The sequence below is a fragment of the Lemur catta genome, chromosome 15, assembly GCF_020740605.2.
Source record: "Lemur catta isolate mLemCat1 chromosome 15, mLemCat1.pri, whole genome shotgun sequence".
Lineage (NCBI taxonomy): Eukaryota > Metazoa > Chordata > Mammalia > Primates > Lemuridae > Lemur > Lemur catta.
In genome coordinates, this window is record NC_059142.1 from 11233611 (window position 1) to 11258080 (window position 24470).

Consider the following 24470-nt stretch of genomic DNA (forward strand, 5'->3'; position numbering starts at 1 on the left):
TGCTCTCCCGAAAACCATGTGGCCCGCCCTCCCTTGAATTGCAAACACACTCCACAGATGGACAGATGTCACGGTGGGAAGCTCTGCTGGGGCTCTTCCCCGTCCAACCTCCTCTTTTGTCCTCCTGGCAGCGAGCAGCCACTGTCCCTAACACCTTGAGGGGGCTGAAGGCAGTGACCTTTCTGGAGCCACTCACCTCTCCTGGTAGGGATACAGTTCATTCGTCAAGTTCTGTTCGGCGATGACCATCCTTTGGTAGAGCGTCCCTGCAGACCACACCACGTCAGCCAGCCAGCCCCCGAGGCCTTGTTCCCATTCCCCACCTTCGCACAGAGGCTGCTGAGACTTTTGAGCTCCCCAGCCTCCTGGAGAAAAAGGCAAGACCCTGGGCGGAGCGGGAGGTGTCGCACGGGAGACAGAGAGGCAGCTCTCTCACCTGGGACGGCTGCCTCTGTTTTCAGCCTGATGGCGCAGTCCAAGGCGATGGTGCAGTAGGGCGTGGGCAGGGTCAGTAACCTCGTGCAGAGGGCGTAGGTCCTCTGGTGGAGCTGCTCCGTGATACCTGTGGCCTGCAGGGGAGGGAGGAGTTGGGGTGCCCAGAGCCCGGGTCGTGAGGGGTCCTGGCAGGGGGTGGGGTGGGGGGTGGGAGAGGAGGAGGAAGGTCGGGCCTGACAGCCAGCCTTGAGCTCACAGCTGTCTTCCAAACCCACATCTTCCCAGTCTTCCCCAGCACACCCGAGAGACATCCTTTTCCTGCTGTCCTTTAGGTTACCAAGACGGAAACTCATCACGTCAAGTTCCGCTGGCAAGTCAACTCCTCCCACGGCCCTTCCTTCTGCTCCGCCAGGGCACTGCGTTCCTGCGTTTCTCCAGGTCTGAAACCTGGAGTCCCTTCTGCTTGGCTCCTCCTTGCATGGCACAGGCCTGAGCCACTCACGGTGCCCCGTGCCCCCCTGCGCCCTCCTCACCGTGTCCTCTGCCTCTGCCTGAGCCGCACCCCACCCTGCCCCTAACCCTGGGTTCTCCAGCAGCCAGACTTCCTCTTCCTGCCTCCCTCGCCACCACACCCACCCCTGCGACTGCACGTAGCTCCCGATTACACTTTCTATGACATTAGAAAATCTTAGCATGTCTCTTCTCTGTGTAGGGATCTATGACACCTCCCGTTGCTTGTACAAACAAACCAAAGACCTCATCCTGCCACTCGAGGCTCTCCGTACATTCTCCGCACTGCCTCGACCTCCCCATAGTCTCTCCAACGTCCTCTCTCCATGTGGGAGGGGAAGGATGCAGCTTGTGCTTAGAAGCCAGTTCGGGGCAGGCAATCAAGAGGTTTTTCTAGGCTGGCCCTGGCAGGGACTGAGTGTCCACTGAGAGGAGAGGACAGTGTCTGGCCCAGCCACATGCGGGTCACCACTACCACCTCGACCTGAGCCCCCAGCTCACCTTAGTGAGCACATACATTAGAGTATGCAGCAAGGGTATGATGACATGCCGGAGGTCCTCGCTTTCTGCCTGGAAAACAGGAGATGGATCGCGTGACATTTACTGGGCTGGGAGGCTCCCTACATCCCAGCAGGAGGCAGTCTTGGGGGAGGGGGGTGGGGGGCAGGAGATGGGGTGGAGGGCAGCCAAGGGGAGGGCAAAGGGCAGCAGTCTGTCCTGGACGGAGGGCGGGCAGGAAGGGAGCACAGACGTGGAGCCCTTCTGTGAGGCGTGGGGGGTGCAGGGAACTCCGTGGGGGAGGGCTGGCGTTGACTCCGGGCAGGAGCGTCAGCAGAGCAACAAACAACCCCCCCACTTGGAGCCTCCCTTGAGCGCAGCGTTTCCCTGACAGCTGCACACAGAACATTGTGTGGTGTGGAGGATAATTTTAGGTGGTGCAAGGATAATTTTGAAAAACGTCAATAGTTATATAATTATGTTTATAGGTGCCTTCCATTTCTGACAAGTGATATGGGTTTTCCATTTATGGTCATGTCATGGGGTTTCTTTCCTTTTTTATTTTGTAAGAGAAGAATTCTCGCGGTGATGCCAGGCTGGAGTGCAGTGGCTATTCACAGGCATGATCATAGCTCACTACAGCCTTGAGCTCCTGGGCTCAAGTGATCCTCCTGCCTCAGCCTCCCGAGCACCTGGGACTACAGGCTGCCACTGCACCCAGCTTCTTTTTGAAATGTGTTTATTCACGTAAAACAATGGTAATTGATGCAAAGAAAATATTGCTAATGTGAAAGTACAGGGAGGGAGTTGTATAATCCATGGTGAAAGTCACGCAGGTGGTCCACAAATGACTAAGTTTGGGAGATGCAGCGCTGCCGGGACTGAGCCCCCAGCCCGTCGGCCCCTCTCTTCCTCTCAGCCCAGTTGCCTCCCTGAGGCCGGGAACCCACCTTCTCCAGTTCTCGGAGCAGAATGCGGACCAGCGCCGGACTCTTACCAGGATCTCGCTCGACCTTCTTGTGCAGGGACCATCTCCACATGCCTGGGCCAGGAGAAAGGGGAGCCCAGCACGACCGGGTGGGGTAGGGAGCTCTTAGAGGATGCCCCTCTGAGCAGGACCCTGAGCCCTGGAACCCCAGCCTGTGTCTTTGATCAGCCACAGGGCTGACCCCGCCAGCAGCGCTGGGTTCCAGATGCACCTGGGTGGGCTCCTCCCCTGGGGGGAATACTGATCTGTAGCCCTTTGGAGATAGTGAGCTCCCAGGACAGAAAAGAGGACAGGTGGGACACAAGTGGGGATGGTGTGTGCGTGTGCATTGCAGAGCAGCAACGTCTGCAGGCGTGCACCCCCAGCCAAGTTCCAGGAGCCCCGCCAGCCAGCCTGGAGTGCTGAGGGGCATTTGGTTTGGCAGTGGAGGGCGGAGGGAGGTGGGGAAGGTGAGGTGGTTAAGAGAGAGGGCGGCAGACCCCATGTGCTCCGCTGCAGTTCCAGGAGGGTTGAACCAGGGAGCCGAGAAGCCCTCTCAGTCCTTCAGGCTCTAGGTATTTCCAGCAAGAAGAGGGCTTGGCTGGAAACCCCTCACCCCACGAACTCCAGGCTGGGGCCGTTTTCTGACATGTGAGCAGACACCTGGCTGGGGTGGGGTAGGGGAGGCAGAGGGAGCAGCCACCACCCGCCTGCCGGCTCTTACCTTGGTTGCTCTGCAGGGCGGGGGCCTGGGCGCTGAGCTCCCGGAGCACAGCCTGCACGCTCCTCTGGAGGTCCAGCTCCACATCTGGGCAGCGGTGGGGAGTGGAGAGGAGCTCAGCCCACCTGGCCCCCCTTGCCCAACCTCCATCCCCCCCCAGAATGTCTTTAACCCCTTCTATGAGCCTCAAGAGGTGACAAAAGTAACCAACTTAGAGCTGTCAGCCCACAGCTGGAATACAGCCTTTTCTTCCAATGGCATTTCTGGGTTCTTGGTTTAAAGTGCAGTATGTATACCACTGGGGGTAGGCAAGATAATTTTAGGTAGTACCCAAACAATCTTAAAGTCTAAATAGTTATGCACTAGTTTAATGCATATTAGAAAAAATATATAACAAGTTTCCTTCCTTCCTTCCTTAGTTCCTTCCCTCCTCTCTCCTGCTATGCACTACGCACAAAAAACGTTCAACTGTGACAACCATGTTGTCCTCTCTTCTCCCTCATTAGAAGGGCAGCCAAGCCTTTGTCTTCTGAGCCCTAGGTTCCCCTGCTTTGCAAGGGGAGTTAACTTTTTATGTTTCACAGAAAAATAGAGAAGTTGCCAGTAGCCCTGGGAGACAACTTCAAATAAACTTTGTTTTTTCCCCGAAGTCTGCGCAGCCAGAACAAAGTTCAAAGTCTCAGGCTTTGCTCCACATCTGGCTTGCAGACCTGTTTTGCTTGGGCTTGTGTAGTGTCTTAAAACAAAACAAAACAAACAGCACAAAACCAAATTAGCTGCCAACATTTACAAATCGGGAGATTTTGCATAAAAGTTTGGGTTTCTGGAATCTCTTGAAAATCTGAAAATCTGTTGACACTGGGCGTGCATTCTTCGGGAGAAGCTGCCCCTTGAGCTGGGCACAGCTTCTCGAGTTCTTCACTGTCCCTGCTGCCCTGGTTTCACTCCTCTACAGCCTCTACCTGGACCCTAGAGGCCCTGGAGCTGAGACCCCTGGCCAGCCGATTGGCCCAATCAAGCTGGATTATCTAAAAGGGACGGGGATGAAGGCCGATGCTTTTAGCTAAAGAGCAGAGTGGCCCGATCCAAAGGTGGGAGGTTGGATTCCCCAACGCTGTGAGGGCACAAGGGTTATGGGGTTCCAGGGAATGAGGAAGACTAGGCTGGCTGGGACATAGCTTACCAGTGGTGGCCACGATCAGATGACAGCAGCTAAGCACTGAGCCCTGTGCCTTTGAATGCCACAACTAAGGTCTCCTGAGCCACCTTTGCCAGAGCACAAGAATGTCCCCCACAGGACCCTCCTGTCTCCCTATGGACCATGTGACCCTGCCGAGCAGTTCTGGAGGCCGCAGCCACGGTGGTCTGGAGACCACAGACTTCCCACTCCCAGACTTTGTAAGCCCTGGGCTTCTCACGGGCTCCCAAGGAGTGGGGAGTGATACTGGGCTTCATCTTAACCTTGGAAAATGACAGCTTGAAGCTGCTTTTGAATTGATTAATTGAAAGAAAGGAATGGGATGTTTCTTGTGCCTCAAGTGTCTCAGAGTTGTTCATAAATGACATGCATGTCTAATGTCATTGTTGACTCAGAACAGTCAATAAATAAATGACATCCACTATGACTATCCTCCTCTCCATCTGGGAGTGTGGGCTATTACTGTTAGGTATTGCTATTACCACCTAACATTTAAACAGCACCTGAAAGGCATACACACAGAGTCTTCCACAGGTGTGACAAGACAATGCTACGCATTCGTCAAACCAGGTTCATTTTTGTCACAGGTAGACAGGAAGACTACATTTCCCCAGACTCCCCTGCAGTTAGCTAAAAGCCATGTGACTGAGCTCTGGCCAATGGAATGCAGTGGGAGTGACGCATGTCACTTGCAGGCCCTGTCATTAAGTCCCCTCCACTGTCCTCCATACTCTCTCTCCAGTCCCTGAATGATTTTCTGGAGCCCAGACTGGACTGTGATGTGAGTGAGAATAAACGTTTGTTGTGTTAATCAGATTTGGGGTTGCTACCGAGCTACTGTTCTCTGACTGACTCTTGGATACACCAAGTGTTTTCCACCATATTATCTCAATTGATTCTGACAAGAACCCTGTGAGTGTGGTAGGGCAGATGCTGTTCTCCCTGTTTTCTAGAATCCAGGTCTAGAGTCCTTACCCTTGTCTCATGTTGCCTCTCCCGCTGCAGAAAGGGAGGGGGAGGGACCTCAGCACCCAGAGGCATCTCTCCCACCCCACACTGAATCCCTCCCACCCCCGTGCAGTAAAAAGGCTCTGATTGTTCTAGAAACCTTCGCAGTCTTGTCCTTGTTTGCAGGGATGGCAAAATAACCAGTGCCTTTGAAATATCGCTCTTTTCTGTCCCCTAAAATAAATATTTTACTTCCCAGGTCCCCCTATTCTTAACCCCAGGATGAGGGCTAGAGAGGACTGTGAGGGAAGGAGGGAGAGTTAACACAATCATATGTGGGCAGGTGGCCAGGACAACTGCAGTCCTGGTCACAGGGGGAGAAGTCCCTATCGCAGCTACCAAGGCAAGTCCCCACTTTGGGGGTGTGTCCTCTCACCCACTGGATTTGGGTGTCATCTGTCACACCTTTGGGCATGGATGTCGGTGGTTTCACCTGCCCAGTGTCCCTCCCTGCTCACTGCAATCTTGATGGGGCTATGACCCGGGTGCCCTACTGTGCTCTGGCTTCAGTGTGGGCACAGGACCAAGCTGGCCAAGGTCTCTCTCTCTCTCAGAGGTTTATGCAGCGGCTCAAGGAGGGAAGAACGCCTGGTGTGCTCTCAAGGGCACCGTCTGCCTCTCTTTGTCCTGGTGGCAGGTCTGCCCTGTCACCTGCCTTTCTGGTGTCTGGTGCTTCAGCCCTTCCTTTGATGCTTGGCCCCTTTGTTTTTCTGAAATTAGATTAGCCATATCAGTTTCCATTGCTTGTATGCAAAGAACCTTTACTGGAATACCCGTCTTGCTGAAAGACAGCGTAGCATATATGTATTGCTATAATTAAAGTGAGTGCCAAGTAAATTGGCTTTAAAATAGTTACGTGTTGCTTAACAAAAAGGATACCTTCTAAGAAGTGCATCGTTAGGCAATTTCATCGTTGTGTGAGCATCATGGAGTGTACGGACACAAACCCAGAGGGTGTAGCCGACTACACGTGAGGCTGTGTGGTTTGGCCTATTGCTCCAGGCTACAAACCTGTGCAGCAGGTCATTGTACTGAATGCGGTAGGCAATTGTAACAGAAGGGTAAGTATTTGTGTAACTAAACATACCTAAACATAGAAAAGGTCCAGCAAAAATATGGTGTTATAATCTTCTGTGACCACTATTGTATATTAGGTCTGTTATTGGCCAAAACATTGTTCCATGGCCCATGACCATATTTAGGAGGTTTTACGCAGGGCTGCGCAACTCCTGGCCTCCCACCCCAAATGCCAGCGGGTTACAGAGAACCCAAAATACTGCCAGACTGGGATTCACTGGGGTTGCCTGACCCAGTGGAGCTACTTGTGATTGGATGAGGCTCTGAGGATGGACAGTGTGTAGGAAGGATCTGTGTTGAGGGGATCGTAACAACCAGGCAGCTGACCCTGTCTTGGGGGTCCCCTCTCCTTCTCCAGGACAGGGATCTTCAAGGGCATTAGAGTCTCTGCCTGGTGGCCTACAGTGTGGTCTCTTAGATGACAAATCTTGGGAGGCAGGGTCATCCTCCTTGCTGTCCAAGATTGATATAGGGTGAAGAGTGTAGGCTTTGCCACTTACTAGCCATGTGGCTTTAAGCAAATTACCTAACCTCTCTGAGCCTCAGTTTCCTTTTCAGGAAAACAAGGATAACCATAGTGATGTTCCTACCCCACAGAATCCTTCTGGCATTTGCATGAGGCAATCCATAGTGAAATCATTAAGCGCCCAGACACTGGAGCTAGATTGTCGGGTTCCAAGCCTAATTTGACCGTACAATATCTATGTGACCTTGGGAAAAGTACCTGGCCTTGCCATGCCTCAGTTTCCCTTTCTGTAAAATGAGAGTAGTAATACCTATCTTATGGGGTTGTTATGAAGAACTAAATGAAGCCAGGCATGGTGGCTCATGCCTGTAATCCTAGCACTTTGGGAGGCCAAGGTGGAAGGATCCCTTGAGCCCAGGAGTGTGAGGCTGCCGTGAGCTACAGTGACGTCACGGCACTCTAGCCAGGGAGACAGCGTGAGACCCTGTCTCAAAAAAAAAAAAAAAAAAAAGGCTAAACAAGTTAATATTTATCAAGTGTTTTTTTCACTCCTTGGTACAGTATAAGTGCTATTAATATATAGGTTTTTGTTAAATAATCACAAGTGTTTGGTAATAAATCTCGGCTGTTCTTGTCATTATTCCCGTCCTCCAGCTCAGTGACCTGCACGTGTGTGGATGTCCGTCTCTCGAGATGCCTGGCTGGGTGCAGGGGTCCTGCCAGCCGTGGGGCACACTCACCCGCATGAGGGCCCCCCCTGCTGAGCAGCAGGCCCACTAGACCCTGCCCCCCAACACACACTGACCTGAGCTCTCCATGGGAGCCTGTGGGGAGCGTGAGGAGGATGTGGTTGTCTCAAGGTGGCAGAATGGAAAGCAAAGTGGTTGTTCTTCTGCACAGAGGTGGTTCTGCAAAATAGGAGGCAGTTAGTGTAAGGGGTGGGAAGATGCAGAAAGTATATTTGGGAAATGGAGAAGTTCCTAGGGCATCCAGGCTTCTAGCATGCTGGAGGGAAGTCTAGATTTATTTAAGAAGTACTTATATAGTGCTTACTGTGTGCTGGGCCCTCAATACCAACTCTTTAATATTAGCATTAAGCGTATGAGGTAGGTAGAATTCCCCCACCCTCCATTCTACAGATGGGGAAACTGAAACACAAAGAGGTTAAATGACTATTCGAGGTCAAAAAGGTAGTAAGGAAAGGAATGAGAACTTGAACTCAGACTATTGGGCTCTAGATCCCTGCCCGCAATCACGACCCCAGGCTGCCCGACTGTGACCCGAGCAGGGGGTGCTCCCAAGTCTGTTCTCCAAACAGTCACCCCAGTGGCTGAGAAGCAGAGGAACTCCAGACAAATCCAAGAGCTTGTTCTTTGGAGAGAAAACAAACAAACATATACCTGGGGAAGCTAATCTAAAAAGAGAGAACAAAGAGACAATATTAGAAATGATAAATATCATATATATTTATTGATAGCAAAAAAGAAAATCTGAGTCCTCTATATCATACTGGTTTTTCTAGGAAAGTAAAAATGACTCAAAGGCTCTAGAAGAGTTAGAAAAATTGCTTATATAAGTAACCAGTGAGGAAATAGAGAAAGTTGTCAAAGAACTAGCTCTAAAAAAATGGTGTCTGGCCCAGATGGTTCATCTGTTAAGTTCTTACAAACCCACAGAGTAAAGAAAATATCTTTGTTATTTAAACTGCTCCAAAACATAGAGAAAAAGGAAAGATTTTCAGTTTATTGGACAAAGCCAGCTTAACTTTGATACCAAAACCTAATAAAGGTAGTTAAAAAAAATAGATCAAGCACTTCACACCTACTGGAATGGCTATTATAAAAAAAAAAAAACAACAAAACAACCAACCAACCAACAAACAAAAAACAGAAAATAGCAAGTGTTGGCAAGGATGTGGAGAAATTGAAGCCCTGATGCATTGCTGCTGGGAATTCAAAATGGTGTCTTTACTATGGAAAATGGTATGGCAGTTTCCTCAAAAAAGTTAAACATAGAATTACCATATGATCTAGCGATTCCACTTTTAGGTAAATACCCAAAAGAATTGAAAATAGGAACTCAAACAGATACTTGTGTATCAGTGTTCACAGAAACATTATTCAAAATAGCAAAAAGGTAAAAACAACTCAATTGTCCATCAACAGAACAACAATGAATGGAAAAACAAAATATGATATATACATATAAAGGAAAGTTATTCAACCATAAAAAGGAATAAAATTCTGATACATGCTACATCGTGGATAAACTTTGAAAATATTATGCTGAGTGAAATAAATCAGACATAAAAGGACAAATATATTATTTCATTTATATGAGGTACCTAGAATAGGCAAATTCACAGAGATAGGAACGGCAAGTATAATAGAGGCTATGGGGGTTGGGAGAGGGAGAATGAAGAGTAATTGTTTAATGGGTACAGACTTTCTGTTTGGGATGATAGAAAAGCTCTGGAAATGGATAGTGGTTATGGTTGCACAACATTATGAATGTACTTAATGCTGCTGGATTGTACACTTAAAAATTGTAAAATGGCAAATTTTATATTACGCATATTTTACCAAAAAATAGATTAGACTCATCTATAAATATTGATGCAAAATTAAAAAAATAAATATCAACAAATGGTATTCAGCAATGTATTGAAATTATAATGTACTATAAATAATTTTAGCCTATTGATAATCATAGAAATGAATATCAAAATGTGAGATACCATTGGCAAAGATTAGAAAAAATAATGACATCCAATATAGGCAAGGATATGAGAAAATGTTCTGTCATACCAAGTTGGCAAGAAGGGAAATTGGCATAGCATTTCTGGAGGGTAGCTGGGCAGTAAGCATCAAAATTCAAAATGTTCATACTTCTTGTCAAAGCAATTTCACTTCTAAGAACTTATCCTAAGGAAAATATTGGACAAGTGGATAAAGGGTATGTACAACAATATGTGTTAAAACATTGTTAATAATGGAGGCAAACCAGAAGAAACTTAAAGGCATGATTATAAGATGTCAATTAAATGAATTAATCTGTGCAATAGAATACTATGCAGTCATAAAATGATGATGTATATCTAGATTTACTGGATTCAGAAGATTTTCCAAAGTATTCATTTTAAACAGTAGGTAACAAAATAGTTAACATATTTCTAACCTTAATTTTAAGTATAAATTTGCATATATGTATTGAATAAAAGTCAGGAAAAACAAACATCAAAATGTGACCTTCGAGTTTCTGGTTCTAGTAAAGATGGAATAAGTACACTCCACTGTAACTCTCCCAGTAAATACAACTAAAGACTCTGAATAGTATGCACGGACCAGCTATTTGAGGATTCTGAAAAGTAAATGGTTGCAGGCAATGTGGAAGGAAACCAGAACTTACAGTAAGAACAATCTGGCAAAGGATTTTCTGTTTCCCCCCCTCTGTTATATCTCATCCTGGATACAAAGCCACGCTCATACTTACTCCCACTGAGGGGAGGCAGAGGTCAAAGAAAAGCGCTCTCTTCTGGTCTGAGGAGCAGAAAAAGGCCCCTTAAAGACTAGGGAGATGGGGAAACCTCCTCCCTTTTTCCATTTTCTCCTGCTGTAGCCCCAAGCAATCTTATGACAGCAGTGGCAGCAGCAGTGATGAAGGCAGGAGCTATGCAGGTGCCTAAAATCCTGAGGAAAGAAAACTTCTCTCTAACTTTCCATGCCCTTGGGAACTGTGGTCCCAAGAGCATGGGAAGAATCCGTATTGCTCTTTCCTTTTATTAGGGGAACAACAACAACAACAACAAAACCAGAACAAATGAAATGAATAATAAAATGGTAGACCTGAATCCCAACATATCAATACTTACATTAAATGTAAATGGTCTAAGCACACCAATTTAGACGAGATTGTTAGGATGGCTAATAAAGGGAAGAGGAATCAACTCTATGCTGTCTACAACAAACTTACTTTAAATATGACATAGATAAGTTAAAAGCAAAAAGATATACCAGGCAAACACAAATCAAAAGAAGTCTGAAGTGGCTATATTGATAAGAGGCAAAGCACATTTCAGAGCAAGGAAATTACCATAAATAAAGAGGGACATTATGCAATGATAAAAGAGTCAATTTATGAAGATATAACAGTCCTAGATGTGTATGTACCTAACAATAGGGTTTCAAAGTACATGAAGGAAAAACTAGTAGAACTAAAGGATAAGTGAAAAAAATCTCCAATTATAGTTGGCGATTTTAACAGTCCTCAGTAATTAACAGAACAAGTAGACGGAAAATCAGCAAGGATGTAGAAAAACTGAATAATACCATCAACCAACTGAATTTAACTGACATTTGTAGAATACTATACACAACAACAGCAGCATACAAATTCTTTTCAAGTGCACATGAAACATTCAAGTGCACATAACCCATATCCTGGGTTATAGAACAAACCTTACCAAATTTAAAATACTTTAAGTCATACAAAGTAAGTTTGCTGACCATAACAAAATTACACTTGAAATCAAGAAAGATAACTAGAAAATATTCAAATACTTGGGTATTAAACAACGTATCTCTAAATAATCCATGGGCTCAGAAAATAAAAGAGAAGGGAACACTTCCCAACTCATTTTATGAGTCCAGCATTACCCTGATACCAAAACAAGATAAAGAGAATACAAGACAAGAAAATAGACCAATATCTCTAATGAACATACATGGAAAACTCAAGTCCAACAATATAGAAAAAGAATAATGCACAAAGACCTGATGAGTTCATCCCAGGGCTGCAAGGCTAGTCCAATATTTGAAAATCAATCAATGTTATCCACCATATTAAAGACTAAAAAGTAAAAAGCATATGATCACATCAATCAATGCAGTAAAAGCACTTGACAAATTTCAACACTTGGTAATGAGAAAAACTTACAGCAAATTAGGAATATAAGGGAACTTTATTAACCTGATAAAGGTCATCTGCAAACAATAACAATAACAATTACAACAACCCCACAGCTAACATACTTAATGGTGAAAGGCTGAATGTTTCACCTCAAAAATTAGGAAAATGCAAGGACAGCCATTCTCACCACTCCCATTCAACATGATTTTGGGAGTTCTAGCCAGTGTAATAAGGGGGAAAAGAGGTATACATATTGGAAAGGAAGAAATAAAACTATTTGCAAATAATATGACCTTACTGGCAGGTGACATGTCTACATAGAAAATCCCAAAGAATCTACAAAAAGATCTCTTGGAACTAGTAAGTGAGTTTAGCAGGGTCACAAGATACAAGGTCAACATACAACATCAGCCATATTTCTATATACTAACAATGAACAATTGAAAACCAAAATATGAAACACAATACCATCTATGATAACTCCAAAATTTAAAAAACAAAAGATATACTTAGGGATAAATCTAACAAACCATGTTACAATGGCTCTGTACAATGAAAACTACAAAATGCTGATTAAGTAAATCAGAGACGATCTAAATAAATGGAGCAACACACATGTGTTCATGGTGTGGAAAACCTAATATGCTTAAGATGCCAACTCACTCCAGACTAATTCATAGATTTAATGTAATTTTGAAAAAATACAAGCAGAATTTTTTTTTTGGTAAATACATACAAGTAGATTGTAAAATGTATAGGGGACAGGCAAAGGAACCGGAATAGCCAAACAATTTTGAGAGGAATAATCTTTGAGGACTCAAACTGCTTATTTACGAATTACAATAAAGTTATTGGTGAAGGGCTAGACACACAGATCAATGGAACAGAACAGAGTCCAGAAGTAGACCCACGCAGATATGGGCAATTGATTTTTGACAAAGTTGCAAAGGCAAATCAATGGAGAAAGGAGAGTCTTTTCAACAAATGGCGTTGGAACAATTGATCATTAATATGCATAAAAGTCCAACTTGAATTAAATCCCACACCTCATATAAAAATGAACTCACAATGGATTATAGATTAGAATGTAAAATTCAAAACTATAAACTTTTAGAAGAAAATGTAGGAGAAAATCTTTGTGACCTTATGTTAGGGAAAGAGTTCTTAGATATAATACCAAAAGCATGATCCATTAAAAAATTGATAAATTGGACTTTATCAAAATTTAAAACTTTTGTTGTATGACAGACACCTTTAAAAAAATGAAAAGACAAAGTAGAGACTTGGAGAAGATATTTGCAAATCACATCTGACGAAGAACTTAGATTTAAGATAAATAACTCTCGAAACTCAACAGTAAGAAAACCAATAATACCCCTAAATGGGCAGAATATCTAAATAGATACTTTACCAAAAAAGATATGTGCATGACAAATGAGCACATGAAAACATGCCCAATGTTATTAGCAGTTCAGGAAAGGCAGATGAAAACCACGAGATGTCACTATATATTAATACCTATAAGATTTTAAAATGGATAATAGAAAATGCTGAAGAGCACATGGAAAAATTGGAACTCTCATATATTACTGGTGAGAATGCAAAATGGCACAGCCATTCTGGAAAATGGTTTGGGGATTTCTCATAAAGTTAAACATGACTTACTATATGATCCTGTAATCCTAATCCTCTAGAGAAATCTCTATTTCCTCTAGAGAAATGAAAGCTGATGTTCACACAAACACCTGCTCATGGATATGTATAGCAGCTTTATTCATAATTTGTCCATAATTCCCAAACTGGCAACAGCCCAAATGCCTTCAGTGGGTGAAGGGTAAACAAACTGTGATCCATCCACGTAATGCAGCGCTCATCAATAAAACGAGAACTAGTATAACAACATGCATCAATTTCAAAGACATTATGCTGAGTAAAAGCAGCGGGACTCTAAAGGTCACGTGCTGTATGCTTTCATTTGTATGACATTCTAGAAAAGGAAAAAATACAGGATCAAAAAACAGACCAGTGTTATGAGGGGCTGGGAGAGGGGTTGACTACAGAGGGGCAAGAGAGAACTTTCTGGGATGACGAAACTGCTCTGTATCCTGATTGTGGTGATGGCCACATAAATCTATACATGTGATAAAACTCACAGAACTGTAAAGCAAAAATAGTAGATTTTACTATATGTAAATTAAAAAAATAACAATGTAAAGAATCAAAAGAAAAAAGGAAAGGCCCACACCTTAATTTGGAACTGGAATCACATGCTTATATGCATTTATAGGTTTTACCAATTCTAGAATTTACCCAAAAAGCGGTGGGGGCGGGGGCGGGGGCAGGGCAGTACATGGCCTCTGTATGCTCGAAAGTAAGAGCCTACCTTAGCACATTCCGTGGGGCTCTCACAGCTTCATGAAATGAGATCATTCACAGGCAACACAGCAGCTGCCTCTGGGAAGACACCTGAGGAACCAGGGCAGGAAGGTGACTGACTTTTCAACACATACCCTTGTAGTACCATGGTAATTTTTAAAAAATCTGTGCATGTTTTATATATTCTAAAAGCAAATGAGCCTCTATATGTAATGACCAATTTCTAGGAAACACAGAACATGCTGAAGCGCACTACCAGGATGCAATCTTCAAAATGCAGACTGGACAAAATTCTAAGTTGCAAGGAAGGTAGAGATGGGTGTTAAGGGGAGACAGGAAGGTAAATGGCAGGGACAGGGGCCTATGGATGACAAGGGGCTTAAGGAATATGAGCAACCAATGGTAATATTGGAGCCTTGTTTAGCTCCCAATTCAAACCATTACAAAAATTTTCCAGTTGCATTTATTACGTTAGAGGCAGTTGGCTATTTGAACACCACAGAAATTTTGGGAGAGGATGATAACAGTATTATAGTTATATTTGGAAAAAAAGAGTCCTTAGCTCTTTTTTAAATTAAACTTTTAATTTTGAGATAATTGTAGATTCACATGCAATTGTAAGAAATAATACAGAGAGATCCTATGTACCCTTTACCCAGTTTCTCCCCAGTCCTGAAAAACTATAATACTGTGTCATAACCAGGACATTGACATTGATATGATTTTATTCAGATTTTCCCAATTTTACTTGGACTTATTTTTATGCGTGTGTATATAAAGTCTCGTCTTCTAATGATACACACTAAACTACACCAAAAAAATGATATCATTTACCCATAAGCAGTGGGGTTATTGGTAATTTTTAATACATTTCTACACTTCTGATTTCTTAATGTTAAGTACATTTGACTTTATTTTTTACTGTGTAACAGTTGGCACACACAAAAGAAGTGAGCTAACATACATGTAAGTTGTGAAACATAATTAAATGAACATCTGTGAGCCTGCAGCTCAAGTTAAGAACATTGTGCTGTGTGTAGCTTTTAAAATAAAAAAACCCAATAAAACTGTTAAAATAATCACTCCTCTCCCCCTCCCTCTCCCTGGGCTCCAGGGACTGCTGAGCGTGAGGCTGCCCCCTGCGGTGCTGCAGGGGTGACGGGCTGGAGTCTGCAGAACAGTGTGCTCTCTGTCACCCCTGGCCTGTGTGGCCTGGCGCTGGCCTCTCTGAACCGCAGCCTCCTCTGTGACATCTCACACCCGACAGCGCCAAGTAGAATGTCAGACTATTGAATGACACCCTGTAGGTAAGAGGCTGGACACTGGGGACCCAAAACCCCACTAACAAGAAGAACATGTCAACTCTTCCTGCCGTTCTCTCTAACAGTGCTCCCCGCCACGTTTTGAGAGTGAGAGTAGGTGTTGAAATCAAAAGGAACATGAAAATTCAAACATGAAAATTTGGAACTCGTGACATTTCCTTTCATGGAAATGAGAGACTGTGGCTGAACTTGGGGCATTCCCAGTCTAAGGGAAGGAGCTGAAAATGGCAAGGCAGTGTGACCAGAGCCACTGCACCGGGTGGCCAGGCCGCTAGACAGAGAGCAGGGCCAGGTTCTGACCCCAAACCCAGTGTGAGTGGGGAGGCCAAGAGCCTGGGGTTCCAGGCCCCACACCGTTACCTGTGTGGATGTGGAGAATGCTTGTAATACTCCACTCCAACCCACTGCCCCCACTGGGCCCAAGCCACCGTCACCTCTTGCTTAGATCATGGCAGTGCCCCTACTGGGTCTCCCAGCTTCCATTCTTTCCCCTACAATCCATTCTCTGGTTAAAGCCCTCCAAAGGCTTCTCTTTGATCTAGTGAACCCCATGCTCCTTATCCTGCCCACAAGCTTGTCTGATTTGGCCCCAGGGTACCTTTCCAGCAGCATCTCGCCCCACTCTTCCTCTCAGTCCCCAGGCTCTCACTGTTTGAGTGGCTTTAACTTGGCAGCTTGGTCCTACCTCAGGGTCTTTGCACACCTCTGCCCAGAACACCCTTCTCTCAGCTTTCCCCATAGCTGCCTCTTCTCAACATTCAGGTCTCATTTTAAATGTCACTTCCTCAGAGAGGCCCTTCCTGAGCACTCTGTCCAAAATAGCCCTCCCAGGCATACTCTAGCATACTCTTTGATTTTATTTATAACATTTTATCAGTATTGAAAATTTTCCTATGTCTTGATTAGTTTTCTTGGTTATTGTCTTTGTCCATTTATTGTTGCTATAGCAGAATACTTGAGAATGGACAGTTCATAAAGAAAAGAGGTTTATTTGGCTCACCACTCTGGTGGCTGGAAAATTTGAGATTGGGCATCTGCATTTGGTGAGGGACTCGGGTTGTTTCAACTCAGGGGGGAAAGTGGAAGGGGAGCTGGGCGTATGCAAAGAGATCACTTGGTGTGGGGGAAGGTAGGTGCAAGGCTTTCTTAAACACCAGCTCTGGAAGGAACACTATTAGAGAACTCACTCAGCCCAGAGGAGGGCATTAATCTATTCATGAGGGATCTGCCCCCAAGACCCAAACACCTCCCATGAGGCTCCACCTCCAACATTGGGATCAAATTTCAACTCGAGGTTTGGAGAGGACAAATATCCAAACCATTGAAGCTATTGATTAGACTGTGAACTCCACAAGTACTGGTCCCAGTGTGTCCTCTTTGCTGTGACATGTCTAGCACCTAGGGCAGTGCTGCACTCAGCAGACAATGAGTACATATTCTAGGTAAGTATTTGATGAATGAATGAAAATGAAGAATATTGCCAAAATCTATTCATACACGGCCAATATCTGATGGAACCAGGGCTAAGGCTCAGATCTCAACCTGAGGTGTGGGGTCATGGCCACCTCCCTTGCCCCCCGAACCCCTTCCTCTCCCTGCTCCAGACCTCACAGAGCCCCCTCTGCCGTAGTGAAATGAAATGAGCGCACAGGCAAACTTCTGTCCAGGCGCAATCAGCTAATAATGAACACTGAGCAGCCTCAAAGGAAAAGAAATCTCACAGATAAAGACTAAAAGAGAAACTGCTGCTATATCCCAGAAGTTTCTGTGGAAACCTCAGGGTGTTCCTGGGCTGATTTTTAATTGAAACGGAAATTCTAAGAAGCTTTAACAATCACTAGCAGAAAGCCTCCTGATTTGTTCATTCATTCCTTCATTCCTTATTTCGCTCGCTCATCCGCTCATCAAACATTTATTCAGCATTTCTGTCTCTTTGTGCAGGTGCCCCCTTGTTCCTCCCTGCAGCAGACCTTTGTAATCTGTTTCCTGTCCTGCGGGGCTGCTGACCACAGCAGTGTGGGGGAGAGCCCTCAGGGGACACGCCCGTGCTGAGACAGGAAGTGGAAACAAGCAGAATATAGCTCCTTCTCAAAATGCACCAGCATCTCATTTGTCTTCACGGCAGTAATGAGATGAATTTCTTAGGACATAAAGCTGGCCCTTTCCAGCGCCAAGCCACGCCTCTGAAGGTTTTCCCAGCAAGAGCTGATCTTACGCACCCTGCATTAAAACAGAGAAGGTTGCAGGAGCTGTTGGTAAGTGAGGGCAGCCTCTGCCCTACACCGAATGGCTCCCACTTTTTGAGTGTGATCATGAGTACGATCCCTCGTGCCAGCAGCGCTGACTGTGTCTGGCACACGGTGGGTGAATGGGGGCTGCGGTCCCACCTACTGCCCCACTGGCCTTTTTGTAATACACCCAGCCTGGGAGGGTGAGGTTCTGCAATTCATCCATATTTGTCTGCTCAGAGGGGAGCCTCTTTCTCACTGGAACAAAGCACCTGTGTTGGCTACAGCCCTGCCTCAGCCATCTCTGCTCTTCCACTCAGCCGCCAGTTTGCCGACAGCTGGAAAGCCAGCTGATCGTCTTGTATGTGAAGGACAGAGACAAATCCCAAGAAACCAATCTATGGAAGGCACGTCACACTTCCACCCACGGACTTGGAACATCATTTGGGCTGCTCAGAGGCCTCTCTGGCTCTTTTCTGAGTTCCTGGCAGGACTGGGGTGGCTGAGGTTGCCGAGGAAACTGAAGGGCACCTGTGGAACACAAACCACACAGCAGAAATTGTGCAAGACCCGAGAGTTTAGAGACCAATGAATGAGACACAGTCCTTGCCCTGAGGGGCTGGTGGTCTGCCCGTCTGTAACTTCTTAATGACCACAGTGTGCCTCTACTTGCCCAAGACCCTTGGAGCAGACCTCACACACTCCTGGCCCCATGAGTACACCGAAGCTGTCTCAGAGCCCCGAGGCCCACAACGCGCTTGTGATGGTTAGTTTTACTAACCATCTTGACCAGGGTAAGGGATGCCCAGGTAACTCGTGAAACATTAAGTCTAGATGTGCCCGTGAGGGTGTTTCTGGGAGGGATTAGCATTTGAATTGGTGGACTGAGTGAAGATCTGCCTCACCCATGTGGGTGGGCATGATACAATCCATTGAGATTGAATAGAAATAGAACAAAACAAAGAGAACAAAGAGAAGAAGGAAGGGTGAATTTGCTCTCTCTGCTTGAGCTGGGACATCTGTCTTCTCCTGTCCACAGACACTGGTGCTCCTTCTTGTCCAGCCTTTGGACTCAGGTAGAGACTTACGCCATTGGCTCCCCCGTTCTCAAGTGTTCAGACTCGAACTGGAACCACACCACTGGCTTCCCTGGGCCTCCAGCCGCAGACGGCAGGTGTGGAACTTCTCAGACGCCACGATCATGTGAGCCAAGCCTCATAACACATCTCTTTCTCTCTCTGCATATCCTCCTGCTTCTGCTACTCTGGACACCCTGACTAGGATGATACTTAACAAGACTACTCATTTCACAGGTTCATGTGGGGGAGCCCCAGAGAATGCTCTGCCTAATATACCATTAAAATTTACTTTTCACATAAAAAACAATGCATATGGTAAAAATCTAAAAGGTACAAGTAGCCATACAGTGAAAAGCAAGCGTCCTTCTCACCCATCCTCTTGTCCCTTAGTTTCCTGCCCCAGAAGAAGCCACAGTGTTTGGAAATTTGAATCTATGGCTAACATTTGAAAGTCATATTTCACATGAATAAAGTCAAGATTTCCAGCTTGTATTTAAAAGAAATAACTGGAAGATCCGGCAACACTGGGCCCATAATCCAGTGTGACAACAGTCAGCCGGTGTTGAAGTGCAGCTGCCCCTGTAGAAAGGCCATGCGCTCCCCAGGGCCTCGGTGTGTCCCCGCTATTGCAGCCACAACACAGTGTCAGTGACCCCACACCGGCACCATCATCCTATCTGCGTCATCGTTTACGCTACCTGCTGGGCTCTTGAAAGCAGACACACTGGCAATCCAGGTTCTACACTGTGGTTCAAGTCATAGTGCCCCAAGAGAAGAGTTACTTTTACAGAATGCCTGATATGAAGTGGGCATCAGGGTTGCCCCACAAGGCCCATATTCATTCAACAAACTTTTTTCTTTTTTTTTTTTTAAGAGAAAAAGTCTCTCTCTGTCACCCAGGCTGGAGTGCAGTGGCTGCAATCACAGCTCACCGCAGCCTGAAACTCCTGGGCTCAAACAATCCTCCTGCTTCAGCCATCTGAGTAGCTGGAAGTAAAGGCACGCTCCACCACACCCAGTTAATTTTTTTCTTACTTTTGTAGAGATGGGATCTCACTATGTTGCCCAGGCTGATCTCATACTACTGGACTCAAGCAATCCTCCCACCTTGGCCTCCCAAAGTGCTGGGATTATAGGTGTAAGCCACTGCACTAGGTCATTCAACAAATATTTATGGTGCTTCTCCCCAGCACATGGTGTGTTATACCAGGTTTGTTAACTGTATGTTGTCTCCACTAAGGTGTAAGTTCCACAAAGGCAGGGACTCTATTTTGTTCACTACTGAGTCCCCATTACCTGACATTGTTTATCCCACATGGAAGGGCCTTGATAAATATAGTTGAATGAATGAATGCCCAGCACGTGTATGAAGACAGGACAGAGCCACTGTCCCCAAGCCACTCTCAGGCTAGGAGCAGAAACAAATCCACCGGGCACAGTTGGTACAACAAACGGCACAGGAAACAGAGATTATGTTGATGTTCAGAATGCTACCAAGAAGACAGCAGTCCCATAGGACGTGGGGAGACGGATTCAATGGTGAGAAGGACATTGCCACACTCACATGGCAGCCACCTCTGTCATCTGCAGGTGGCTGATCTGTCAGCCACCTTGGACAACCCAGGCTATAGTGTTTGCTGCTTTTCTGCCACAAAACGATGTGCAAGGCGCCGACCAATCAAATGGTACATCAGGGCTCATCTCACAGTTCCCATCCCTCCCCCAGGGCCCCCAGTGACAGCAAGAATGCACATCACAGCAAAGCAATGCACAAGCCTCTGCCCAGCAGCTAGAAGAGGCAGCCAGGAAAGTGGCCGAGGGACCCAAGTCCCTCGGTCACCCACACCACGGCCTCTCACCTTCCACTGCCCATAGCACTCGTTTATTGTTTCACCTGTTTCTCCAGCACTTTCTATAGGTCAGACAGTTCCGAGTCCTGGGGATATGGCAGTAAGTTAAACTAGACAAAGCGCCTGCTCTCATAAACTTTGCACTCCGGTGGCTATGTAGGGGACAAACAATTAGCCAAATAATTAAATGGTATATTCGATGATGATAAGTGCTATAAAAATGTAGTTGGGAAGAGGAATGAGAGGTTCTAGAGTGGGGGAGGGGTGTACATATATATGCCTAACATTTAAGTATGTATTTTTAAAATTTTTAATTTTTTTATTATATTGTAAATCGGCAAACTATAATTGTATATATTTATGGGGTCCAAAGCGATGTTATGATTTATGATATGTAATGTGGAATGATTAAATCAAGCTAATTAACTCATCCATTACCTCAAATAGATAACATTTTTGGTGGTGAGAACATTTGAAATTTACTCTCTCAGCAACTTTGGAATATACACTACAGTTTCATTAACCACAGTCACCCTGCTGTGCAATAGATCTCAAAAAACCTGTTCCTGCTGTCTACCTGGAACTTCATACCCTTTGACCCACCTCTCTCTGTTCCATCCAACCCCCAAGTGTGTGTGCAGTTTTAAAGGGGTGATCAGGGAGGTCTCCTGGGGAAGAGCCATTTGAGTAGAACCCTGAAAGAGGCCACGCAGCAAGCCGTGCCATAGCTGCAGGAAAAACGTCCCAGGCAAAGGGAATAGTTGAGGCAAAGTCTTGAGGCGAGAGGGTACCCCGTGTTTTCAATGGACAGTGTGGCTGGGGTGCAACAAACCAGGGCACACCAGGAGGGTGCTGGGAGACGATTCTCCATAGGTTTCTGTCTGTGCGTGTTTTGTGAGCTTGTGTTCTGTTTCATCTTTTCAAAAATGTTTGTATAGCAAACAGCCTTAGAAGATAGCGTCTCCTTCCACGGCAGAAAGCAGATTTATTTGCTGTTCAACATAATAGAAATAATGTCTCCTTTCAGGGTGAAAACTGAGCAGGTTTGCTTGCAGCTCATAATGAAAACTTGGGGTCTCCTAAGCTCAGGGTTCCCCGGCTGTGGTGCACAGTGTCCACTTGGATCGGGCTCCATGCTGCATCCGTGGGACTTGGGGGCAAAGGGAACCGATGGACAGGGCAAGCGTGCTGCTTGTTGTGCTGTGAGTAATGAAGTCCCTTAACTCTGACTCTGGAATCCTACGTCTTTTGCCAGAGCCCATGAAACTGCGGTAGGCTAACTTGCTAGTTATAAGTCAGGTAAAAATCTTCAGTTCTTCTCAGAGGGATGAGGTTAGAGATAAAGAATGAATGAACAAACACATGAGCAAAGAAATGATTGAATTGGGATTCAGAGAACATTCTTCCTTAAATATAGAACATCAGCAATGAATAATCCTGAAGGCAGGTGCACACGCAGCGGATCAGTGCCTTGGGGTACAGTAAGCCTAAGGACCCCCCATGGAACCACAGAAGCGGGTCCCCGGATGCAGCAGAAAGAAGAGAACGGGAGCCTGTTCACAGCCACCACTCCCTGTAGTTGGTGCGAGATGATGTGGGGACGACGTCCCGGCTAGAGGAAGGACCGAAAAGAGAGGACTGAGAGGAGAATCTAAGGAAGCCTGGCTCGGGGTCATAGCTCAGTCCTCAGCCATGAAGATACCAGGTCTGACAGTCCCCTGTCCACTCCAGTACCCCAAACCCCTATTGTCAACCCCTAGGACAAGCTGTCCAGACACAAGAAGCCACCACCAGACCTCCCCATGCCAGACCTGCGGGACTAAAGCCCGGGCAGGAAAGACAGAGCTTCCCGGGACTCTGCCTGCCTCCCGTCCTCCGCCCACCGCTCCCGCGCACAGGGAAGGGGCCTGCAGAGCCTGGTCACTTGCCTCTCTGGCCTCTCCTCTGCCTGCTGGGTCGGTGAGCCTCCCCCTCCTCCCACCAGAGCCCCCAGGGTCTAGTCGGGAGCAGATTGGATTCTTTTGGCTTAGCTTGCGTGGTCCGTGAATGGTCAGTGAATGTGCAGTGAGCGGGGAAGGGAGTGAGAACGCAGAGCTCTGAGGTCCCCCCTCAAGCTTCAGCCCTTACCCCACTAGGCCCACAAGGACTTTTCAGATTCCCAAGGGGCCGAAGGGCCGGGAGGCGAGGGCCCTGCTTCCCTGGCTGGCCCCGTGGAGGAGGGCAGGCCTGTTTCCTCAGCTGCGTCTGCCCCAGCTAGGAAGGAAACACCTGGGTGTGAAAGAGCCGCTGCTGGGCTGGCGGGGTGGGGACATTGTTCCCCCCAGGCAGGGAGCCTGGGCAGATCTGATGGGGCCTGAATGCAGCTGGGACCAGATGGCAGGGACTGGTCCCGTCCCACTGTGTGTGTCAAGGCGCTCCCTTGGAAAGAACGTAGAGGCCAGCAGCAAGCCCTGGTGACAGCAGCGTGGGATGGCAGCCGGGCAGGTAGCATCTGGTGCCAGAATGCCTGCGTTCCAATCCTCCCTGTCACTAGGGCAACTAGGGCTAGTTGCTTAAAATCTTTGTGCCTCAGTTTCTCCATCTTTAAAGGAGACCTGGTAACAGCATCTGTCTCATGGGCTTATCACCAGACTAAATGAGATATCTGAAAACCACTTAGAGCTAAATAAATAAGTGGAACAGGCCCACGCCTGCCAGTCCTCCCCAAACTCTCTGCATTAGCAGCCGAGCGGAGCCCCTAGTTGTCCTCTCCCCCACTCCTGACTTCTGCACCCACTTTCCTGCCTCTGCGGGTTGTACGCTTTGTTCCCCTCTGCTGATGCCTCTTGCCTCATCTCTGCACACCAGGGCCTCCCTGTCACTCGAGCCTCAGCCGGGTGCCACCTTCCACAGGGCCCTCCCCGCACCCCAGGGTCCCTCTCTCCCCTCCTGCCCACACCGCACCCCGCCTCGCTCACTGAGGACCTGCACATTTCTGCGCCAGTCACTCGAAGCCAAATCTCAACCCTCATGGCAGGCGGTCACCTCCTCAAGGATGGAGCCAGACCTTGGCCAGACACTGGCACCCGCTGCACACACAGAAGACGCCTGATTCGTGTGTGGGGAGAGAATCGGCCTGACCAGCATGACTGTCACCAAATTCCCCAGGAGAGGGATGGAGAGATGATGTCCCAAAAGGGGCACAGGCAGGACCCAGACATTTCACCTTGAGTCCTGCTCCCCGCCACCCCCCTCCGCAGTCTTTGGCAAGTTGCTTCAACTCCCTAAGCCTCAGTCTCCTGTCCTACAAAATGGGCATTAAAACACTTATCCGGCCAACCTCCATATGTTCATGAGAATCCCATGGGGCAACAGGCGTACTCCGGAGTGCTGGGCACATACAATTAGTCCTATTATTATTGGCATGTACAAGATTCCAGAAGGAAGGAGAGGCCTCCTCATAGGGTCCTGGTCCTTTCATCATGTGAAAATGAGTTTAAACAATCTTGACTTGCCAGAGTGGTCCTAATTCTGCCACATCTGGGGTAACCCTTCTCAGAAAGGCTGGCCCCAGAGGCCTGAGCTTGAGTGAATAATACCCAGGGGTGTCTCGGCCCCCTCAGGGGCCCCTGTCCTGCTCCCTCTGCCCTAGCCCCTCCACCTGCTCTGCTAAGATCTGCCTCTCCTGACTGCCCCCGGGAGAGCTCCACCCCAGCCAGCACCTACCTTCTCTGCTCCCCAAGGCCTCCAGCCAGTTAGCTCCCCATGTCCTGCCCAGCGAGGACAGAGAGCCAGATGTCTTGGAGAAGCCCCGATGGGTGTGTTTGGTCTTAGCTGCAGCCTCCAGA

At 46.9% G+C, this 24470-nt stretch overlaps 1 protein-coding gene across 6 annotated transcripts in view; it reads right to left on the reverse strand.

Moving 5' to 3' along the window:
* The window catches only part of PIK3R6 (phosphoinositide-3-kinase regulatory subunit 6), a 55492-nt gene extending 31022 nt beyond the window's left edge, over positions 1-24470 (reverse strand). For 2 of the 6 annotated variants that reach the window (XM_045570242.1, XM_045570240.1), the window contains exons 1-7: positions 24349-24470; positions 14172-14254; positions 7686-7788; positions 3135-3218; positions 1447-1515; positions 437-569; positions 197-266 (exon numbers count right to left, since the gene is read on the reverse strand). In XM_045570242.1, the coding sequence (XP_045426198.1) occupies positions 197-266; positions 437-569; positions 1447-1515; positions 3135-3218; positions 7686-7788; positions 14172-14218 (506 nt within the window). In that variant the 5' untranslated portion in view covers positions 14219-14254; positions 24349-24470. The other 4 variants (XM_045570241.1, XM_045570246.1, XM_045570245.1 and 1 more) reach the window with 4 other exon arrangements.